The sequence below is a fragment of the Oreochromis aureus genome, linkage group 18 (assembly GCF_013358895.1).
Source record: "Oreochromis aureus strain Israel breed Guangdong linkage group 18, ZZ_aureus, whole genome shotgun sequence".
NCBI lineage: Eukaryota > Metazoa > Chordata > Actinopteri > Cichliformes > Cichlidae > Oreochromis > Oreochromis aureus.
The window spans coordinates 29,420,502-29,439,622 of NC_052959.1; the positions used below are offsets into that span (position 1 = coordinate 29,420,502).

At 38.1% G+C, this 19,121-nt stretch overlaps 1 protein-coding gene across 2 annotated transcripts in view; it reads right to left on the reverse strand.

Moving 5' to 3' along the window:
- Positions 1-266: 266 nt before the first annotated feature.
- Positions 267-19,121, reverse strand: part of LOC116331658 (receptor-type tyrosine-protein phosphatase N2-like) — a 218,263-nt gene continuing 199,408 nt past the window's right edge. For both annotated transcript variants that reach the window (XM_039602794.1, XM_031754416.2), the window contains exons 21-23: positions 12,348-12,412; positions 5,411-5,484; positions 267-3,101 (exon numbers count right to left, since the gene is read on the reverse strand). In XM_039602794.1, coding sequence (XP_039458728.1) covers positions 3,030-3,101; positions 5,411-5,484; positions 12,348-12,412 — 211 coding nt within the window. In that variant the 3' untranslated portion in view covers positions 267-3,029. The remainder of the gene's footprint in view (positions 3,102-5,410; positions 5,485-12,347; positions 12,413-19,121) is intronic.

The window sequence follows — 19,121 nt, forward strand, 5'->3', positions numbered from 1 at the left end:
AGTTTTCATTGCACCTTCTCGTATATTAGGTGTTAGTGTTGCCCAAATATCTCACCTGAAGAGAAAAAAAAATGTAAATGCTGAATGTCAGCCTTGAACGCCATCCACTGCAGGACATCACTTTGTGTGCACACACCCAAGGTACCCGATTTAAAATGCAGCTGGTGTTTGCAGCTCTATAAAGCACGTTTTACTGCTCACCCCGATGGTAAAAATTAGTGTATAATTATGTCAGAAAAGGGAAAAAAAGAGACCACAGTCACAAGTCGGGATTGCATTACAATACTGCATCGACAACTAGACTTTATTCACAAGTTGTTTACACCAATAGAACAAAATATCTTCTGTTGTGTTTTAGGGTTTATGTACAGTTTTAATGCAACAGACCAGCCATCTATTCATACTTGATGGTGTGTGAAAAAGAAAGAACACCAGCAGGGAAACTGATTGAGTATCATTATTGCAAAATAAAAAATAAAAATAAAAGCCCATTATAATAAGCTTGATTCAAATATGGTAGAATAAGATCATTTAAAGTGAATGCCAGTTCACTTAATTCCACATTTTTATAATATACCTGACAGTATCCTAAAAAGGGAGAGAAACAGAATCTCATTTCACATTGAACACATTATTAAAAGCAGCATTTCTTGTAGCACGTTTCAATTTTGTGATGGAAAAATGTAGACCAGCTTGCTGCAGTGTTACATCATATTGTTACTGCACCACGTTTCAGCCCGCTTTAACTATGATCTGCACAGTTTAGAGAAGATAATCCTTGGCTTTTGTACTTTAAGGTCCTTGGAGCATCTTGTTTAATAAAGAGTCTAACACAAAGTTAATAGAAACATCAGCAGTTGGCTGGTTGCTTGGAGAGGTTTGTAAAGGTCATTTTGAGGCAAGGAGAAAATTACAGCACACATTTGTTGAATAGTCTCATGCATTAGCAGCAAAGTGTATGCAATTCGTGTCATCGGTGATTTATAAACAGAAGTAGAATTAACTGAATGAAACATTTCAAACTGTCAACCAATTGATTTTGCACGAGCTGGTTTCCCAAAGCCATCTTTAATAATCAGTGTCTTAATTTCAAGCTATTTAGTGGCGGCTTTTGTTTAGCTAAAACTGAAAATGAGCTGACAATCCCAGGACATTCTGTTCAGAAGCCAGCAAAAATAATGATCTGAACTTGTCTGTAACTGGTGGTGAGGCCTTTTCTTGAGAGGCGTGATACTGAAATAAACCTACATACATGGGCTAAAACATGAAAAATAAGAGTTAATGCTGACTGTGCTCTTTTTATTTACAGCAGTACATAAAACATGTTAATTTCAGAATGCTTTTGGGAAAACCAGCTGAGGCGTGTCACTGCAAACTAATTTCCATTGCAATACAGATTTCACTACTGTACATGTACAAATCATCCATTAATGCTACATTAAGAACCTACTATTCAGAAGCAAAGCTATTCCTTTTGGCATGACAATACTTGTCAGAAACATTAACATTTAAAATGACTCCACTCTAGCATTTTGAACTTATAGTTATTTGAAGTAGGTACTTGTGAGAGGACTCTCACAAACTTTTGGCCGAACAGAAACTTCCTGCTTCCGCAGAATGTTCTTCAATGTTTATCGCAGCGATTTTCATTTAGCACAGGCACAGCTAATCTTTAATCCGCAGGTTAATCCACTAGAATGAGGCCATTTTAAAATGAAGCATTACTCCTTATCCTCGTGGCTTTTACCAGTCCATCTACTGAATTTTTATTTTTTTTGTTAAGGCAGACATGAGTGTAACTTCACTGACAAGCCACAACATTGTTTTTCCACAAGAAAGAACAATTCAGGTAGAAGAAACACAAAATCGCTTCAACAAAGATGAAGCAAAATCATTTGACCATATTTCCAGTATTAGCACGTTTTTTGTTCAACTAAGACAGTTACCGATAATGTGTTATTTTTTGGGTTTCCCCGCTTACTTTTACAAAAGCAAGGCTTCGTGGGAGATGGAATCACTTGTGTTTTGCCTAATATCTACCGTACTGACCAACACTACGTGCTGATGAGTTACAGCATACTGTGACACACTAGCATACGGCATCAAAACATATAAAAAAGCATGGCATTAAATATCAGACACAATGTGTGATGATCTGCGTCACACATGCACCCACTCAGAGACCGATCAGTGGCATCAATTCAGTAAAACACTCAGGTTTGGCAATTGGCCACATTGAACATTGCCGAGAAAATCTGAATCAGATATACGATTACATTTTGAGCCATCTTATTTTGATCAATGCCAGCTGATGCCAATGAGATCAGTGTTCATCTAGAAACAAAAATTATGATAATTAGACACTTAACAGAATACAGATGATTTTGAAAAATCGATTAAAAGGCGTTTAAATGCAGTGAAGTGTTACTTTGGAAAACAGGCTGCTTGGATCATCACAACAGAAGGAAGGTCTGTCTATGTACAGGATAGCTTCAATGGTTTCCTGGCACAACGTTGACTGAGATCGAATGGGAGATGTTAAGAAGTGCAAGGAACGGTTGCACATGGAAGGGAGAGGGGTCACAAGGAGGAAAGACGAGGCATGCGGAAATGAGAAAATGGGATAAAAGATGAGAAAAAACATCTGATGACAAGATAGGGTGAGAAATAGGAAATTTGACTGCAGGAAATAATAGAAGCGATAAATGGTAAAGACATGGGTAAATATTAGATATGAAAAGGGCATGGGAGTAGCAAGGGTGTGAAAACACAAAATGAAAGCAGAAGACAATGGAGAGAGGAGTAAAATGAAGAAGGAGTAGAGAAAAAGAAGAAAGGCAGACAGGAAAACACAGATTAAGTGAAGTGTCAGAAGGAGGAGAAACAAGAGACGGAAATGACAGATGAGAAGCATGAGAGGAGAAAGAACATAAATAACAGGGTAAAAAAAATCTAGGAGACAAAATAGGAAACAATATAGGGGAAGATCCTTAGGACAAAGGTGAGATGAGTAGTAGAGGTGTTGTTTTCTACTGTGGAAGAGCTTTCAGGATGGCATTCACCTCCTCAGCAACGGCTGTCAATGCGAACTCAAACTGATCCTGCAGACAGACAAAAAAGAGAAAGAAAGTTAAAAGTTTATACATGCAAGAACAAAAAGATTACTAAGCGTTTGATTTTAGCGATACATGCTACTTTGCATTTACCCTTCAAAAATCCTTAATATTGCATCAGTTTGCGGAGATTATGATGCTGAACAAAATGTGGAAGTGCTTAAGTTTTATTTCCCACAGACCTTTTTGTCTGTGATCATCGAAAAGCCAATGAAAAAAATCCCACTGGCTTTGTGGCAAAGGGCGACTCTAGCTTCATGGCCGTGAAGTTTAGATGGCCATGGTTATTTTAGAGAACTGGTACGTTGTTTTGAAATACTTATTTATACTCTTACGTGATCAAAACATGACTGACCTATGATTACTTTATCCTCACAGTAAGAAGTAGATTAAAGGCCCAAACAGCAGATCAAATTCAGAAATGAAATCAGAGTGCTGAGGTTGGGTCTCCTAACCACAAAGGGAATCAATGTGTGAGGAGTGCAGGGAGAGTGCTGTGACAGCAGTTCAGTCAGGATACATGCTTTAATAAAACCTGGATCGATACCATGGATGTTTTACACACATCCTGGGTTTCCTTTCTAATTAAGTTCACAGATCAGCCGGTAATTGTTTCCAGACCAGCCGGAGTCATTCAGTGTACAGTGTGGTGACGATATACTTGGTTGTAGGTCTCTGAGGCAGTGAACAAATGTAATTTAGAATATGAGTTTTTTGAATAATTTGTTTGAGGTTTTTTCCCCCAAAAAATACTTACAAAAACTTTATTCCCTTTATTCCCTAAACTTACTTAAACACTTTTTTGCAAATTCTTATTCTCAATCATTCATTTCATATAACCAGAAAGCCTCCACTAGAAGTTCTGATAAGGACAACCTGGGACCATTTAAGCACAGGTTATCAGCACCTATTTGAACTCTATACATATTCCTCTGTGATTTGACCTGATTTTCCCATAATCCCTTTCAGAAATTGATTCATCTCAGCTGAAGCAGTGGAGCGAGTCCCCAAAACTCTCACATCTAGTCTCTCTCACATAGAGAGGCATAGCGATTATCATCTCAGCAAAGACTTTTAGACAAAGTGAAGTTTTGATGGGAGTGTGATCGATTGTTAGAAAGACAGTTCTGGGGCATTAAGGCGATCTAAGAATGTCAAGTTGACATTTTGAGTTTACCATGTCAATCCTTCGTGTAACCTTTCTACCCAAATTCATGTGACAGGACAGATGGATTATTCTTTTTTGATAGAGAAGCTGAGAATGTCCTTACTTACATTTTATGCTGATGGAAAAAAAAGTGGCCTTCCACAGTAGCAACCGTAAATGTAATTACTGCAAATCAGCCTGTATATGCAAAACATTCTCACTGTCATTCTCGGATACTTAGTCAGGACTTCTTGGCATCACATTTTAATGCATTAAGTAACGCTTTGGTTTCGATTTCCAACATGCAGGATAGTGGAGCTGCTCATGTTGTAGATTAGCATCTTTATGGGTCACACAGTGGTGCACATCTAAGTCACTGGGTTTTATGAGTCATGTGCGATCATTATTTTTTGATCTTACTAAATATTTCCTTTTTTTCTCTCATTCATTCTTGTTAGGTTTAGGTTTTTATTAAGTAACAGAAAATACTACATACTTGTATATAAAATACTACATGTATAAAAGGTTTATGGTCACAGTGATACTCATGTGTGAGAAGATAATGTTTTCAAACATGCAACATGCTTTTGAGGAGGAACACACCGCTCAAAGTGTGTTGCATAGGTTCATGGTGAACATATTTCATTATGGCCTTATTGCATGGATGCACCAAGATTTGAATCAGCTAAATATTATATTGTCTGACTCATTCCAATGTAGCTGAAGCAATATTGATTGATAGCTATCACAACTTATTATATTACACCGTATAATTTGACTGCTGGTACAAAAGCAAAATAATACAGACAAATCTGAGAAAAGCTTTAAATGTTTTTTTGATACTTTAATGTTCCTGATGATGCACTGTGTGAGAAGTGCTGTTAATGCACCAGTGTGCAGTCACTACCATACATTACATTTTTTCTGCTCATATACATCTTGTTCCTTGATAAATGTTGGCGAAGGTCCTTTCTCCTTTAAGGACCTGCACTTTTATTTATATTTGAGGATTTGTTGAAGTTTGTGAAATTACTTCACCGCATGGTTAAGCAGGATTTTTAAATGTAAAAACCAAAAAAGTCATCTGTTCACACTGTTCCACAAATCAAACAAAATCTGCACAAACAAACAGGATTCAGGTGTGTGTTACCTTAGTCTGGACCATTCCTGGCCTCTGGTCCCGCAGGTGCTCCAGAGTCGCTGCAATATCAATCTCCTTGGCACCTGCCATGCACACACACACACACACACACACAAAAATGATGTTGGATTGTGTTCAAGGCACCACCAAGATAATCCAGCTAACATCACTCAATCTGGTCTTTTAAACCAACTCCCATTAGAACAGCAAAGGCGATTACATTCATCCTCTTAGCACAAACACACACACACACACACACCCTGACTCTAGAAAACAGTGATGGTCTTTAGTTGAAATGAAAAAAAGATGAAGAGGGCAAAGGAGCTGGTGCAGAGGACTTTGTGAGGGAAATCACAGGAACACATGTTTGCTACATTTTCTAAAGAAACCCGAGTCAATCTGAAAGCTCCTTGTTAGTCTTTGGTTGTTCTTAGCCTTTCACGAAGGTTGCCCACCAGAGCTCTATCAGCCACTGCCAAAAGCTGACGTGTGTTTGTCTGTGTGTGTATTGCCCGTCAGTCTGTCTGCATGCCAGACTGGGATAATGTCCCACAGCTGACAAAAGTGTGGCTGGCTGCAGTCAGCTGAATGACCTCAGGCCAAATGCTGGTCAGATTACTCTGTGATACATTACAAACAGATTATAATCCTTTTCGAGTCAAATACAAAGAGGCATATATATATCTGAGTTGTATAATCTTATGTGACCGTAATTGAAAAACTGGATTTCTCCAGTTTCAGGACTTAAGCCTTGATAAGCCAATTCTAGCCTTTATAGACAAAAGTCTTTCACGTCTTTGAAAAGTAACAATAAAAACCACAATTTGAATGTTTTCTTTTTAAATTTGTCTTAATAGTGTTTGTAGTTATGCACTATTTAGACCAGCTATTTGGAATTGATTGGATCAATAAATAATACAATATTACAATTAACAATACTTTATTTAAAAAATGGTTTGCTTCTGTTTCTCAGTGTGGAAATGGACAAAACTATGGGGTCACAACTTTTAATCCTTTAGTTCAGGTGTTTTCAGTCGCACTGCCACAGGTGAACAAAATCAAGCCATACAAATGTTTGTGAAAGAACTGGTCATTTTAAAGAGCAATTAAAGGGTAACAGCAATCTACCGGTGCAACACGTCAGTTTGTGCACTTTCTCCCTCCTAGATATTGCACAAACAACTACGTTTTACTACAGTTACTGCTACTATTAAAGTGACAGACAACATCAAGTTAATGCATAAAAAAGTGCCAGTGCTTTGCAGAGTTTGAAACCTTCTCTGACATCAACATCAGCACAAAAATTGTGTGCCCAGATCTTCAATGGGATGAGTTTCCATGGCCGAGCAGCTGCTGCAGGTGTACTTATTGTCCACAAACTGCATTAAATGAAGTTTCTAGAATGTCTTTTTTATCGCCCCTATGAAATATTTTTGCTGTTATTTATGATTTTTATTTTTTCTGTCTGTCCAAAACACATCACTAAGGTTACGTTTACCTTTAAATACAATAATCTTCCTCAGTATATCAAATACTTGACTACTACTACTAATAGTTTCAGCTTGTGTAACAAAACAAAGGTAAGAAGAATCCATTCAGAAGCCCAGATAATACTTTGTAAAAACGCTAGCATTGTAATTATTTTTGCTGATGAATTAACAAATGACAAAAGACATTTATGGAATCGCTCTTAATGCACTTATCAAAAAAAAAGCCCCAAAAGGATATTAAAACATAGTTTTTTTCCAGAAAATCTCTATTATATGTTAATGTAGCTTTCTAAATACCATTTCTGTCTAACACCATTATCTGCTGGCATACAAATAAAGTGTAAGCTACTTTTAAAACACTCATTGTACTTATAACGGTCTTACGCCCGCCCTGTAATGTCAACGGAGCATAACCAAAAATTGCAGGTACCCACGCATTATTTGAGAAAAGAAGCAAAGAGACATAAAACACAAGAGATGATTCATAAAAGTCAGAGGGAAAAATAGATGTTAAGGGGGGAGGAAGACATGTCGCAGAAATAGAGAAATTGTTCTGGGAGAGAAAAGGGACGAGAGAGAGAGAGGTGGGAGCAACAATTAAATTCAGAAAGAACAAAAGACAGAAAAAACATTTAATTTGTTTTCTGTCCTTCCGTTTCTCTCCCCCACCTTCTCCTCCTCTATCCAAATTCTGAGGAAACAAAAAGCGCAAGAATTACTTTTTTCTTGTTGTGACACATAATAACACTCCTTTTTCTTGCCTGCATGAAGAGGAAAATGAATGGTGGGAGAACCGCTCATTCACACCATTTTCTCTTTCTGTTTCACAGGTTTTGTGAGCTTTTTTTCCCCCCTTTTCACAACACAATAGACTCCCTTCTAGCCAGAAAAGCTGCAGCAGACTACTCACTGCTTTAGTTTTTCTTTTTTGAGAGGAAGGACTTAACAAACCAAGGGCTATTGTGCAGATTCTGATAAAACTCAAAATGGACGGTATTAAGAAAAAATGCCTAATTCGGGCTTTCCCTTGAAGGAGATGGTGGAAGCATGAAAAAAGCGGGACTAGTATAAAAACCTCTGCCTCATTTTGAGATTCCCTCTTCTGTAAGACTGCTTTGGGGTGGAGGTCGAGGAGTAGGACTTAGGAGGGTAGAGGGGGGTGTGCTATAGATGAGGAGAAGGAGGAGAGAAAGCCTGGAAAAAAGAAAAAGAAAGAAAGACACGCAGCCCTTGAGGAGGCCACGAAAAACCCAAAGCCGAGGGCTGGGTTGACCAGCTGGACCTGAAGAAAAAAATGCAGAAAGAACTGGTGCAATGCTGAAAAGCTCTCTGGTATTCACTGTGTTTTGATAGATTCTTAAGATGAAGAGAAAGGTGACGGGTGGTGGTTAGAAACAGGAGAGAAGTGAGGGCGCTTTTTGGAAAAGTTGAAGGGAAAAAAAAAACGTGAGAACCACCTCAACCCTGCTACATCGCTATAATTCTTGAGGAAATTTGCAATTCCTTGGGAAAAAACTGTTGGAATCTATTAGAAAAGAGGGGGAGGGGGGAGTGTGAAGGAAACGGGTTATTCTGTCTCTGAGAGGATGGAAGAAGAGGAGGAGGAGGCAGTGAGAAATGCCTTTGATCAGGATGGAGAAAACCTGCAAACCCAAAGGCTTTAAGGTTCTCAGGACAAAAAAGGAGGAAAGTAGAGCTGAGAAAGTGATGTACGAGAGGGAAACTAGGTTTTTCAGGTATTTCGTTTTATATACAAACCTATATTATCGTCTGTTCAACAGAGCACTTTAAGCCTAGACTTTACAATCATCTATTTAATCCTTAAGCACTTGCAAACATACAGTGGCTTAAACTGAAGAAGACAAATCTTATAATCTACAGACATCAGCCAGGTCAAATCTTTTAAAACTTTATTTGAGATGACATGTTTTTGTAGATGATTGTTACTTTTCACTGTTACAAAGCAATGGCAGCACCTTTAATTTTATACATTAGTATTAGTTGCCTCTGATTTTGTATAATTTAGTTAGTTAATTTTGGTAATGAGCACGTTTCCAGTTTAACTAATTGTAGACACACGTACAATGCTGAGCTGTAAAATGAGGATAAGTAGGGGATAAGTACATCATAAAGAAATAGCATACAAGCAAAAGCCAAAGCAAAACTCCTAATTAAAGCTGCAGTAATTGATTTAATTATAACTTCATAGCAAAACTAATGTATGAGCATTAGCTCCGTCTTGGTCTCAACCAAATTTGGAGGAAAGTATCTGCTTGCTACAACTGAAACTTTGCCTTTGTGTTATGCACTAATCTGGGTGATGAATACAGAGAGTAAACCAAAGAGGTTACAACCATTGGCTGGAAGACCAAAGCACTAAACTCATGAGTTAATACTCTGTTTGGCCTTTTTAGGCACCCGTTTCATGTTAGTCTTTTCCAGATGAATAACTTTAAGTACTCTGCACATTAAAAACTTCATTTTATGCACTATGGTGCACTGTAGTTTATGAAAATCTAACATGTTAGAAGACGATCATGTGGTTTGTATATGGGATATAAACACCTAGGATATGGTAAAGCAGTACTACAGTATGTATACTGGAATAAAAAAATGTAAGTACTCAAGTGAACATACCTCAAATTTGTCCCAAAAAGATAAAGTAAGGAGCAAAGAAATGCATCTTTTTAAATGAGCAAATTTAAAGATAATAGTGACAGACTGGGCGGTTGGCACAGCTCAGACCAAGTGAGTCTTCTAACTTTGCTTCTGCTGATTTTCATGTTTTACCTCGAGGGATTACACGCTCCTGTATTGGTTCAGCAGATTTCACAACTCCCCCAGTTTATGAAACATCTTCAGAAGCAGTAAAAGAAAGTAAAAACATAAAGTGCTGTCAAAATCTTATTTTTCTGCCAACATAAACACTCTACCTAACACAGATTTCACACCGTTTTATCAATGGTGAAATCCACTTTGATCCTCACAATAAAACCTCTCTAGCATTTCCTGACCAGGGTCCAATTACATCACACAAAGAAAAGATGATTTTCTTTTGAAAAAGATAAAAAAATATTTTGTTTATTAATATCTCAGTGAGGACGGGGAGGGTTAGGCCTCGTTTTAGAATGGGCCTTTATCAGGCTTATTCACAGTGGAGCAAACAAACATGAAGAGCCTTAATAAATGTGAAGCTTTACCAGCTTGAAACAGCTGAGTGATGAACGGATGAGATGATACTTTCATGTAGGAGACTATGGTTCTACTCCTGTTTGTGCTCATTATTCATTTTTTATTTTTTAATTTGGTTTTCAATTATTTTTAAGATGCACTGTAACAAAAAACAATTTAAATCTCAATTGCTAATTTGCTTTTTATAACAAATTAATGAAGAATGTGTTTTTAATAACTCATGCTTTTACAATTTATCAGGGGTTAAGGATATACATTATTAAAAGCTTTGAGTCACTTTGAGTCACCTGTCTGTTAGGCTTCACCTGAGCTGGTTCAAGTGTCAAATGTGTTTGTGCAGCTGCATTTTAAGTATGTTTTCAAGTATGTTTTTTAGCAGCACAGCGCATGGATGCACCTTGCATTCCAAGCTAGTTAGCTTGGAAAGGTCAAAGGTCACAAAGCTAAAGTTGAGATCAGTCCACAAAGTGATGGGAGAAGGTTTCATAGCTATGGTAATCCATTATATGAAGACTAATAATAATAGAATAAAAATGAAATTAAGTTGTATTTAAGTTGTAAAATCTAATGGCAGCAAAGGACAACTTTTTGCATGTTTCACATCCTCATATATATTTTCAGTTTAGTGTTAATGGAAACTTTTGACCCACAGCTAATGTGTTAATTCGATGTCAAGCAGGAAAATGCTCATTGCTCTAATTTGCTCCCACAGTTGCCTCGGCTACACTTCACATCATTTGAAATCTCATCCTTTACTTGGCAAAGAAAACAAAACAGTTTTCATTAGTTTTCTCTGCTGATATCTACGTACTCTCCTTGCTGTCCATCAAAAAAAAAATTTTGTTTAAAAATATCCAAGGCAAAAGTTACTTGTTATGAGATGAATTAATTTCATGTTGCTTCAATGGCCCATTAGGTTTTTATAGACAAGTTTGGAATGGGAAGGATTTGGGAAGGAGATAAAAGGACACGGAGGACTCTCCCCCTCACATCCACCAACCCCCACCCATTCCTCCCTGGCCCCTTGGAGCTTGGGAGGGGCCCCCATCACAGTGTGACAGCCTGGGAAACGGCCACCGAAGCCCAAACTGACCCTTTGATCTGGAATTAAAGACCCAGGAGCTCGTTCTGCTACAGCAGCACCACCACAGGACAATCACACACAAAGAAAGATACGCACACATACACACAAATGTCCAATCAGTGGAAACAGTGGATTGATCACCTTCTGTCTTTACATCGTGTAACCAAACATGAGGAATCAATTTTTAGAAAGACTTTACTGACACACACTAAACATCTGCCTTATTAACATTATCTACCTTTTCAAAGTTGTTCTAACATGAAGCCCACACTCAATTAGAGACTTTTAATTTGAAAGACATGAAGAGACTAGTCAGATGTGTAATTACAGGCTCAGGCTTATAAACAAATCGAACCACACGAATGGAGGAAGTAAAAGGAAGTTGGTTTGTTGAAAATAAATCAAAATATTTTGTAAATAAAATACAATCAACGTGAACTTCAGTAAAGGAGACTTCACTTAACATGATATCAAGAACCGTCACTGCCCCTAAAATATTCAGTCTCTTACATAATTACTCACTGTGTTATTATATCATACTGTAATTATAGTAATTATCAAGCACTTATAATGTGCTTAAAATGCACGGCTGTGAGTCCTGATGGCACTTCAAATAAACAATTCATGGTCAGTTCAGGTTAATTACCAACAGCTTGCACACTAATTTTACGTCTCCACTTCTTTTTAGCTCGTTTCTGTCATCATGTCATGAAAATCACACTTGCTCTCTGTCTGGATTTTACCGAGTTTAGCTGTGTTTTGTTGGTGAGACAGGAGAAAAACAAGCTGCAGCGTGGTGCCAGAGCAGCGGAGCATCCACTGAGATAATGAAACAGATATTCATTTGCAGTAATTAAGCAAAAGCTAATAAAAAATAACTAATAATATATTTTAAAAATCAGCTTGTTTTCTCTGGCTCAGAGGCAGAAAGTAACAGTGATCGAGTGTGCTAATGGAAAATGTCATTGTTCGTAGCTACTCATCACTGTAATGATCTAATTAAATGTCATTATTTTCAATGCAATCATCCAACTTTGCAAAAAGCAATAACTTTGATGATAGCGGGAATAATTTGACAGCCGTGCTTTTTATTTCTCCAGTCAGAGTACAGGGCCGGCAAACTGCGCACCTTCTCCACACTGGCGAAAAGGAAGGGCGAGGCGGGACAGGCAACACCTACCTTTAGCCATCTTGTTGAGGACCATGTCGATCAGGATGTAGGTCCCAGTTCTTCCAGCACCATCGCTGCTCAGGTGGATGAGAGAGAGGAAAAAGGGAGAATGCAAGAGGATGAGAGACAGACGGAGAAGCATTAATTAAATTTGTCTGATAACGTCATATCGTCGCTTATCGCCAATTAAGCAATTTTCTAATTCCTGTCACTTGATGTTTTTAATTATACTTCTACATTAATTTCCATAATGTTCATTTACATTATTACTCTGTTGCTATATGATGTCATACGTATATGGATGTGGAAAATGCACAAAGTGTAACATTAATACGAGTGAATAAAATGAATAAAAATCTTTTACAGGTACACTAAATGTTCCTGTTAATGCCCAAAAAGCAATACTGCATTATATCAGTTATGTACTGAATTAGGTAAAAATGTGAGCGGCTGAGTGTGAGAGAGTGCTGATTAGAGATAATTACACAGCGCATTATCACGATCAGCTCTTCCACCGTGTCGACTTCTTCAAGTTCAGACGAGGAGGACTAAATGTTCTTTCAGTGTCTCATACAATTTTAAATAACATCATATAACCCAGGAAAAAATATTACACTGAAATGTTTATAGCCCCTTTAAGATCACTTGGCAGGACTGCTGGCAAGCTTGCAAAGCTGAGTAACACCTTCAGGTTTACAGTTGCTATATTTATTTTGTATCCTCTGCCATGTTCATGTTATTGTCTTTCTTTGTTTTTCCTCTGGAGTAAAGACAGACGCGACCCAACTCCAGTGTTAAGCAAGCGAGCATCAATCAGAAAGATTTAATACGTCGAGGTTTACGAGTCTTCTAATGCCATTTCAGGGGGATAAGCAACTTCAAACATGTACAATTATGGAAACGAGAGACTGAGAGGTTCTTTTTAAAACATCAAAAATGTCAACCTGTTTTTAGAGACATAGGAGCAAATGTATGTTTGTCTATTCTGAAATAAACAAACTGAACACAGTGTGCAGAAACTGAATTACGCTCTGCTTTGTATGTGGAGGGAATATTTTCTATCCAAGATTTATTTCAAGTGTTGAAAATTGATGTCTGCACCCCTACCAGTCTATTTCATGCGCTGGTGTGTGCGCGTGTAAGTGTGTGTGTGTGTGCATGCTGGCATGGGTCCATACTTTCTGAATATTTCATTTTCACTGGGACCTTTGTTATTTTCTGCAGTAATTGAGAAGTGCCACTGCAGCCTGCGAGTGTGTATGTGCCTATTCTACAGAGATACTCTGATCTTACACACTAGATTTGCGCGTGTTCATGTGTGTGTTATACAGGTTATTACGGTGTGATTATAGCTCTATCGTATCACTGCACCTTGCCAGGATCATTACAAAGTGATCAAAGATATGTGATGTGTGTGTGCGTGTCAGCACACGCCTGAGGGCTGTGAGAAAACATGTCAAGATGTCTGCTGCCTTCTCTGACTCTGTTTAAAGTGATAGACACGGAAAGAGGCAAGGAGGAAGGGAAAGAGAAAGATGAGATAGAAAAAGACACAGTGGATGGAAGAAAGAGAACGCTGCTGTGTGATTATTGAATTTCTGCATCTGCGCTCTTCAGTGTGCTCACTCCTCACTCTGACTGCTTCACTCTGCCCTCTGTGTGCATTACAGTGATAAATGGCTGTGCACAGTTGGCTTTGACAAAATCATTTGGAGGCTCTAAGTGAAAGTCTCTACAGAATGAACATCAAAGTTTATCAGTCTCTTTATTATCGCAGCCTTAGATATGATTGGCCGCTTGAGTTTAGGAATGTACTTGGACCGGTCCAAATCGAGGTTAGAAATTGACCGAATCTTATCTTCATAAGCATCTAAATGCATTCGAAGTGCATTAATCACTGGAAAACTTCACTGCCACTCAAACCTTACCACCCAGAAAATATCCAGCATAAAAAGCGTTCCAACTGTAAGAAATGTGGATTCCCCAGCTTTCCACCCAGATTTTCTCCTCCTGCTGAATAGATGATCCGCTTTAACGCTTGCTTTTATTAAAACTTTCAGCATCTCTGAAGAACATTTTTAACTTGTGGTACCTCGAGAGAAACTCAAAATGAGTACATAATCAATGCAAACTTCACTTTGATCATTTTATCATGATCTCTTTTTATAAAGGCACTTTTATAAATACACAGAGTGCTTCACACTGGGAAACAAACCCATAACATGCAGATTTTAAATTAGCAGAGAAATGTTTATCATTTGCTTGTCAGTTTCAAAAACTGGAAGTTCAAAAACGCAATATTTCCTTTCCTTTCATTAAAGTTGATTCAGCACATCATATGCTAAAGGAGGTAACAAAGGAGACATTGAAGCACCTTTCCTCTGTATTTAGGGAATTCAACCCACTCTTATTATGGCTGCCACACAGATACCTATGGGTCACTTCACTTAGTGAGGAGCCTTCTTAAGTAAAACTGTTGATCTGTGCAATTTCCAATAATCAGTCGGTTTGGCAAAAGGTCTGAAACCAAAACTTGTGCACTGATCAGAAGAAATAGACTTCTATGATCTGTGCAATTTCCAATAATCAGTCGGTTTGGCAAAAGGTCTGAAACCAAAACTTGTGCACTGCATAGAAGAAATAGACTTCTATGATATAAGATGTAAATAAAGTCATACAGGCTCCAAGAAATGTAAATTAATAAGTGCTTCAATATTTTTGTAGAGAGTCTTCTTCGTTTTACCTCTCCTGTGTGGCTACAGCCACATTTAAAGTCTCCTGCTCTTTATATGTTGAGAACTTTTTAATGTAATGATTGATTAGACTCCTGGTGTCACTGTGAACTTTATCATTTCAGCAGGGAGGGGAAATCAATAAGCAGCAAGAATCCATATTAAAAAAAACATTGCAGATTTTTTCCTGCTGTGCTGGTGTGAAACCTGTTTTTATCACATAAGTAAATTTCTCCTGCCAGTCAGCTCTGATGAAGACAGTTTGTCTGGATGCTGAGGTCAGAGATGTCGAGCAGCGTCGTTGCAGACTGGATGGATCAAACACTTCACCCACACGTTTCACTTTTAATGTCGAGGGTTTTTTTCACTCAAATCACAGGGAAGATCTGACTTGTTACCTTACCTACTATGTTTAAGATATTTACTCCCTTTGTTAGCATAGTCACATCGTTACACTTAGGCTCACTTGTGCTGCAACAAGTGATCACAATAATTATGTGTGCAATGGCTTTATTTATGCAAACTTTGAGATCATACCGACCAAAAATGAATAAACACCTCCAAGAGAAAACTGTGCTTCACATTCTCCTGCCTACTGATTTAAGTGATACCAAACTACCTGGCTAACATGAAAGCACTGCAACCTTAAAGCACATTAAAAAGTAATGTGCAATTTAAATTTCTTATTTTTACTGTCATAATACATGGCATAAAGTTTCTTTTTAGTTTTATTAGTTTACTGTAATGACATACATGTACAGTAAAATGGCACCACAGTGGTATTGCTGGGTGTTTTGGGAGGAGAATGAATCAAATTGTCAAAGGTTTTATTTCCATTATACAATAATTTGTCATGCTAGCTTTTATATGTTTGTTATTACTAAGCCTTTAAAGCCTAAACCATAAAATAATTGTCAGAAAATTTAGCGTTTATTGTTCCTTCTGATTAATTGGCATATAGGAGTTTTAATTTTTATCATATCTGCTGCATCAGGCATTTTTTGTTGCAATTTCTTCCTTAAAAATGAATTGTGCAGTTTATTTCACATTGACTTTTACATCATTGGCTCAAAAACTCGTGGATCAAATATGAAACACGTGGCCTTAAAGGACTAGGACTGGCCAGTGTAATTCCTTATTATTCTGTTGCACTGAAAGCTACCTGAAAAGCTTGCAATTGTTCTAAAATACCACTGTGACAGTACTGCAGGAAGTAGAAAGAGACCTCATATTTCAACCATGTTAGTTTCTCTTTAGTGCCTCCTTGGTAAATTCAGCATTGAATTTAAAATCATTTTTCCTCGTCTTGAATTAGGCCCTATCATTTCTTAAGAACCTCATAGTATCATTTCATCTCAATAGAGCACTTTGCTCTCAGATTACAGGCTCACTTGCAAAAGTAGAATAGGAAGCAGAGCCTTCAGCTATCAGGCTCCTCTCTCTTGTTTGCTTTTGGGAGACAGAAACATCCTCTTTACTGCAAAGATTAGGCTTCAAACCTTCCTTTTTGATAAAGCTTAAAGTTAGGGCTCGATTAGGTGACCGTGAGCCCTCAGGCTGTTGGCAGACTTCCCATGAAGGATTGAGCATTTCTTATCCATGCCTGTCTTTTGACTTCTCAGTTATACAGGGAGTGCAGAATTATTAGGCAAGTTGTATTTTTGAGGAATAATTTTGTTATTGAACAACAACCATGTTCTCAATGAACCCAAAAAACTCATTAATATCAAAGCTGAATGTTTTTGGAAGTAGTTTTAGTTTTAGCTATTTTAGGGGATATCTGTGTGTGCAGGTGACTATTACTGTGCATAATTATTAGGCAACTTAACAAAAACAAATATATACCCATTTCAATTATTTATTTTTACCAGTGAAACCAATATAACATCTCCACATTCACAAATATACATTTCTGACATTCAAAAACAAAACAAAAACAAATCAGCGACCAATATAGCCACCTTTCTTTGCAAGGACACTCAAAAGCCTGCCATCCATGGATTCTGTCAGTGTTTTGATCTGTTCACCATCAACATTGCGTGCAGCAGCAACCACAGCCTCCCAGACACTGTTCAGAGAGGTGTACTGTTTTCCTCCTTGTAAATCTCACATTTGATGATGGACCACAGGTTCTCAATGGGGTTCAGATCAGGTGAACAAGGAGGCCATGTCATTAGTTTTCTTCTTTTATACCCTTTCTAGCCAGCCACACTGTGGAGTACTTGGGCGCAGCGTGTGATGGAGCATTGTCCTGCATGAAAATCATGTTTTTCTTGAAGGATGCAGACTTCTTCCTGTACCACTGCTTGAAGAAGGTGTCTTCCAGAAACTGGCAGTAGGACTGGGAGTTGAGCTTGACTCCATCCTCAACCCGAAAAGGCCCCACAAGCTCATCTTTGATGATACCAGCCCAAACCAGTACTCCACCTCCACCTTGCTGGCGTCCTGAGTCGGACTGGAGCTCTCTGCCCTTTACCAATCCAGGCACGGGCCCATCCATCTGGCCCATCAAGACTCACTCTCATTTCATCAGTCCATAAAACCTTAGAAAAATCAGTCTTGAGATATTTCTTGGCCCAGTCTTGACGTTTCAGCTTGTGTGTCTTGTTCAGTGGTGGTCGTCTTTCAGCCTTTCTTACCTTGGCCATGTCTCTGAGTATTGCACACCTTGTGCTTTTGGGCACTCCAGTGATGTTGCAGCTCTGAAATATGGCCAAACTGGTGGCAAGTGGCATCTTGGCAGCTGCACACTTGACTTTTCTCAGTTCATGGGCAGTTATTTTGCGCCTTGTTTTTCCACACGCTTCTGCGACCCTGTTGACTATTTTGAATGAAACGCTTGATTGTTCGATGATCACGCTTCAGAAGCTTTGCAATTTTAAGACTGCTGCATCCCTCTGCAAGATATCTCACTATTTTTGACTTTTCTGAGCCTGTCAAGTCCTTCTTTTGACCCATTTTGCCAAAGGAAAGGAAGTTGCCTAATAATTATGCACACCTGATATAGGGTGTTGATGTCATTAGACCACACCCTTCTCATTACAGAGATGCACATCACCTAATATGCTTAATTGGTAGTAGGCTTTCGAGCCTATACAGCTTGGAGTAAGACAACATGCATGAAGAGGATGATGTGGACAAAATACTCATTTGCCTAATAATTCTGCACTCCCTGTATGCCACTGCTACATGGAAATAACTTTTGTCTGCTCTCTCCTGTGTGTTTAGTCCTATATGTTGTTTATTGTCTTTCTCTGTGCTCTTCCTGTTAAAAGGAGGTTCTTTCTCCTCACGGTCACCATGTGCTTTCTCCAAGGGGAAGATTTAATTGTCTGGCTATTCTCTCTAATGTTGTCTGGACTTCAACTTGACAGTAAAGTGTCTCGAGATGACAGTTATTGCAAAATGCTGCTATATATATATATATATATATATATATATATATATATATATATATATATATATATATATATATATATATAGAACTACGTTGATTTCAATGGCCCGGCATGTCGCATACCAAAAAATCCTGTTTAAAATTTGAAACCTCTAAAGCAATAAACACACGTCAAATTGAAGGATTTGGTTGATCATCAGAATAAGTAAGTGTCATAAAAGTAGCCGAGAAAATTCAGGATGTTCCAGCTGCTGTAGCTGGTGCTCCATAAAGGCAGGTTTAATACTCTGGTGTAGACTAGCAGTTAGAGCGAGAAATGTACAGTTTCATCATAGTGGAGCCATTGCACCATATTAAATAATAGATCATTTGGTGGAGTAGTGAGCAGACAGACATAAGGGCTATCTGTTATTGAAGTTTTTTTTCTTTTTAATCCAATCATCTGAGGATGCTTGCACAAAAAAACTGTGGCAGATTTTTCTGCTAAATACCGATTTAATTATGTCTCACTGGTCTGAGTTATTTCCTCAGGTGGTAGGGGTATGCAGATGTGATTATGCAAAAACACACACACATATGCAAACACAACAGCTGCAACCCTGCCTACTTCTATTTACCCTCTCTCCCTCTCATCCACTGGCTCTGACCGGCAAG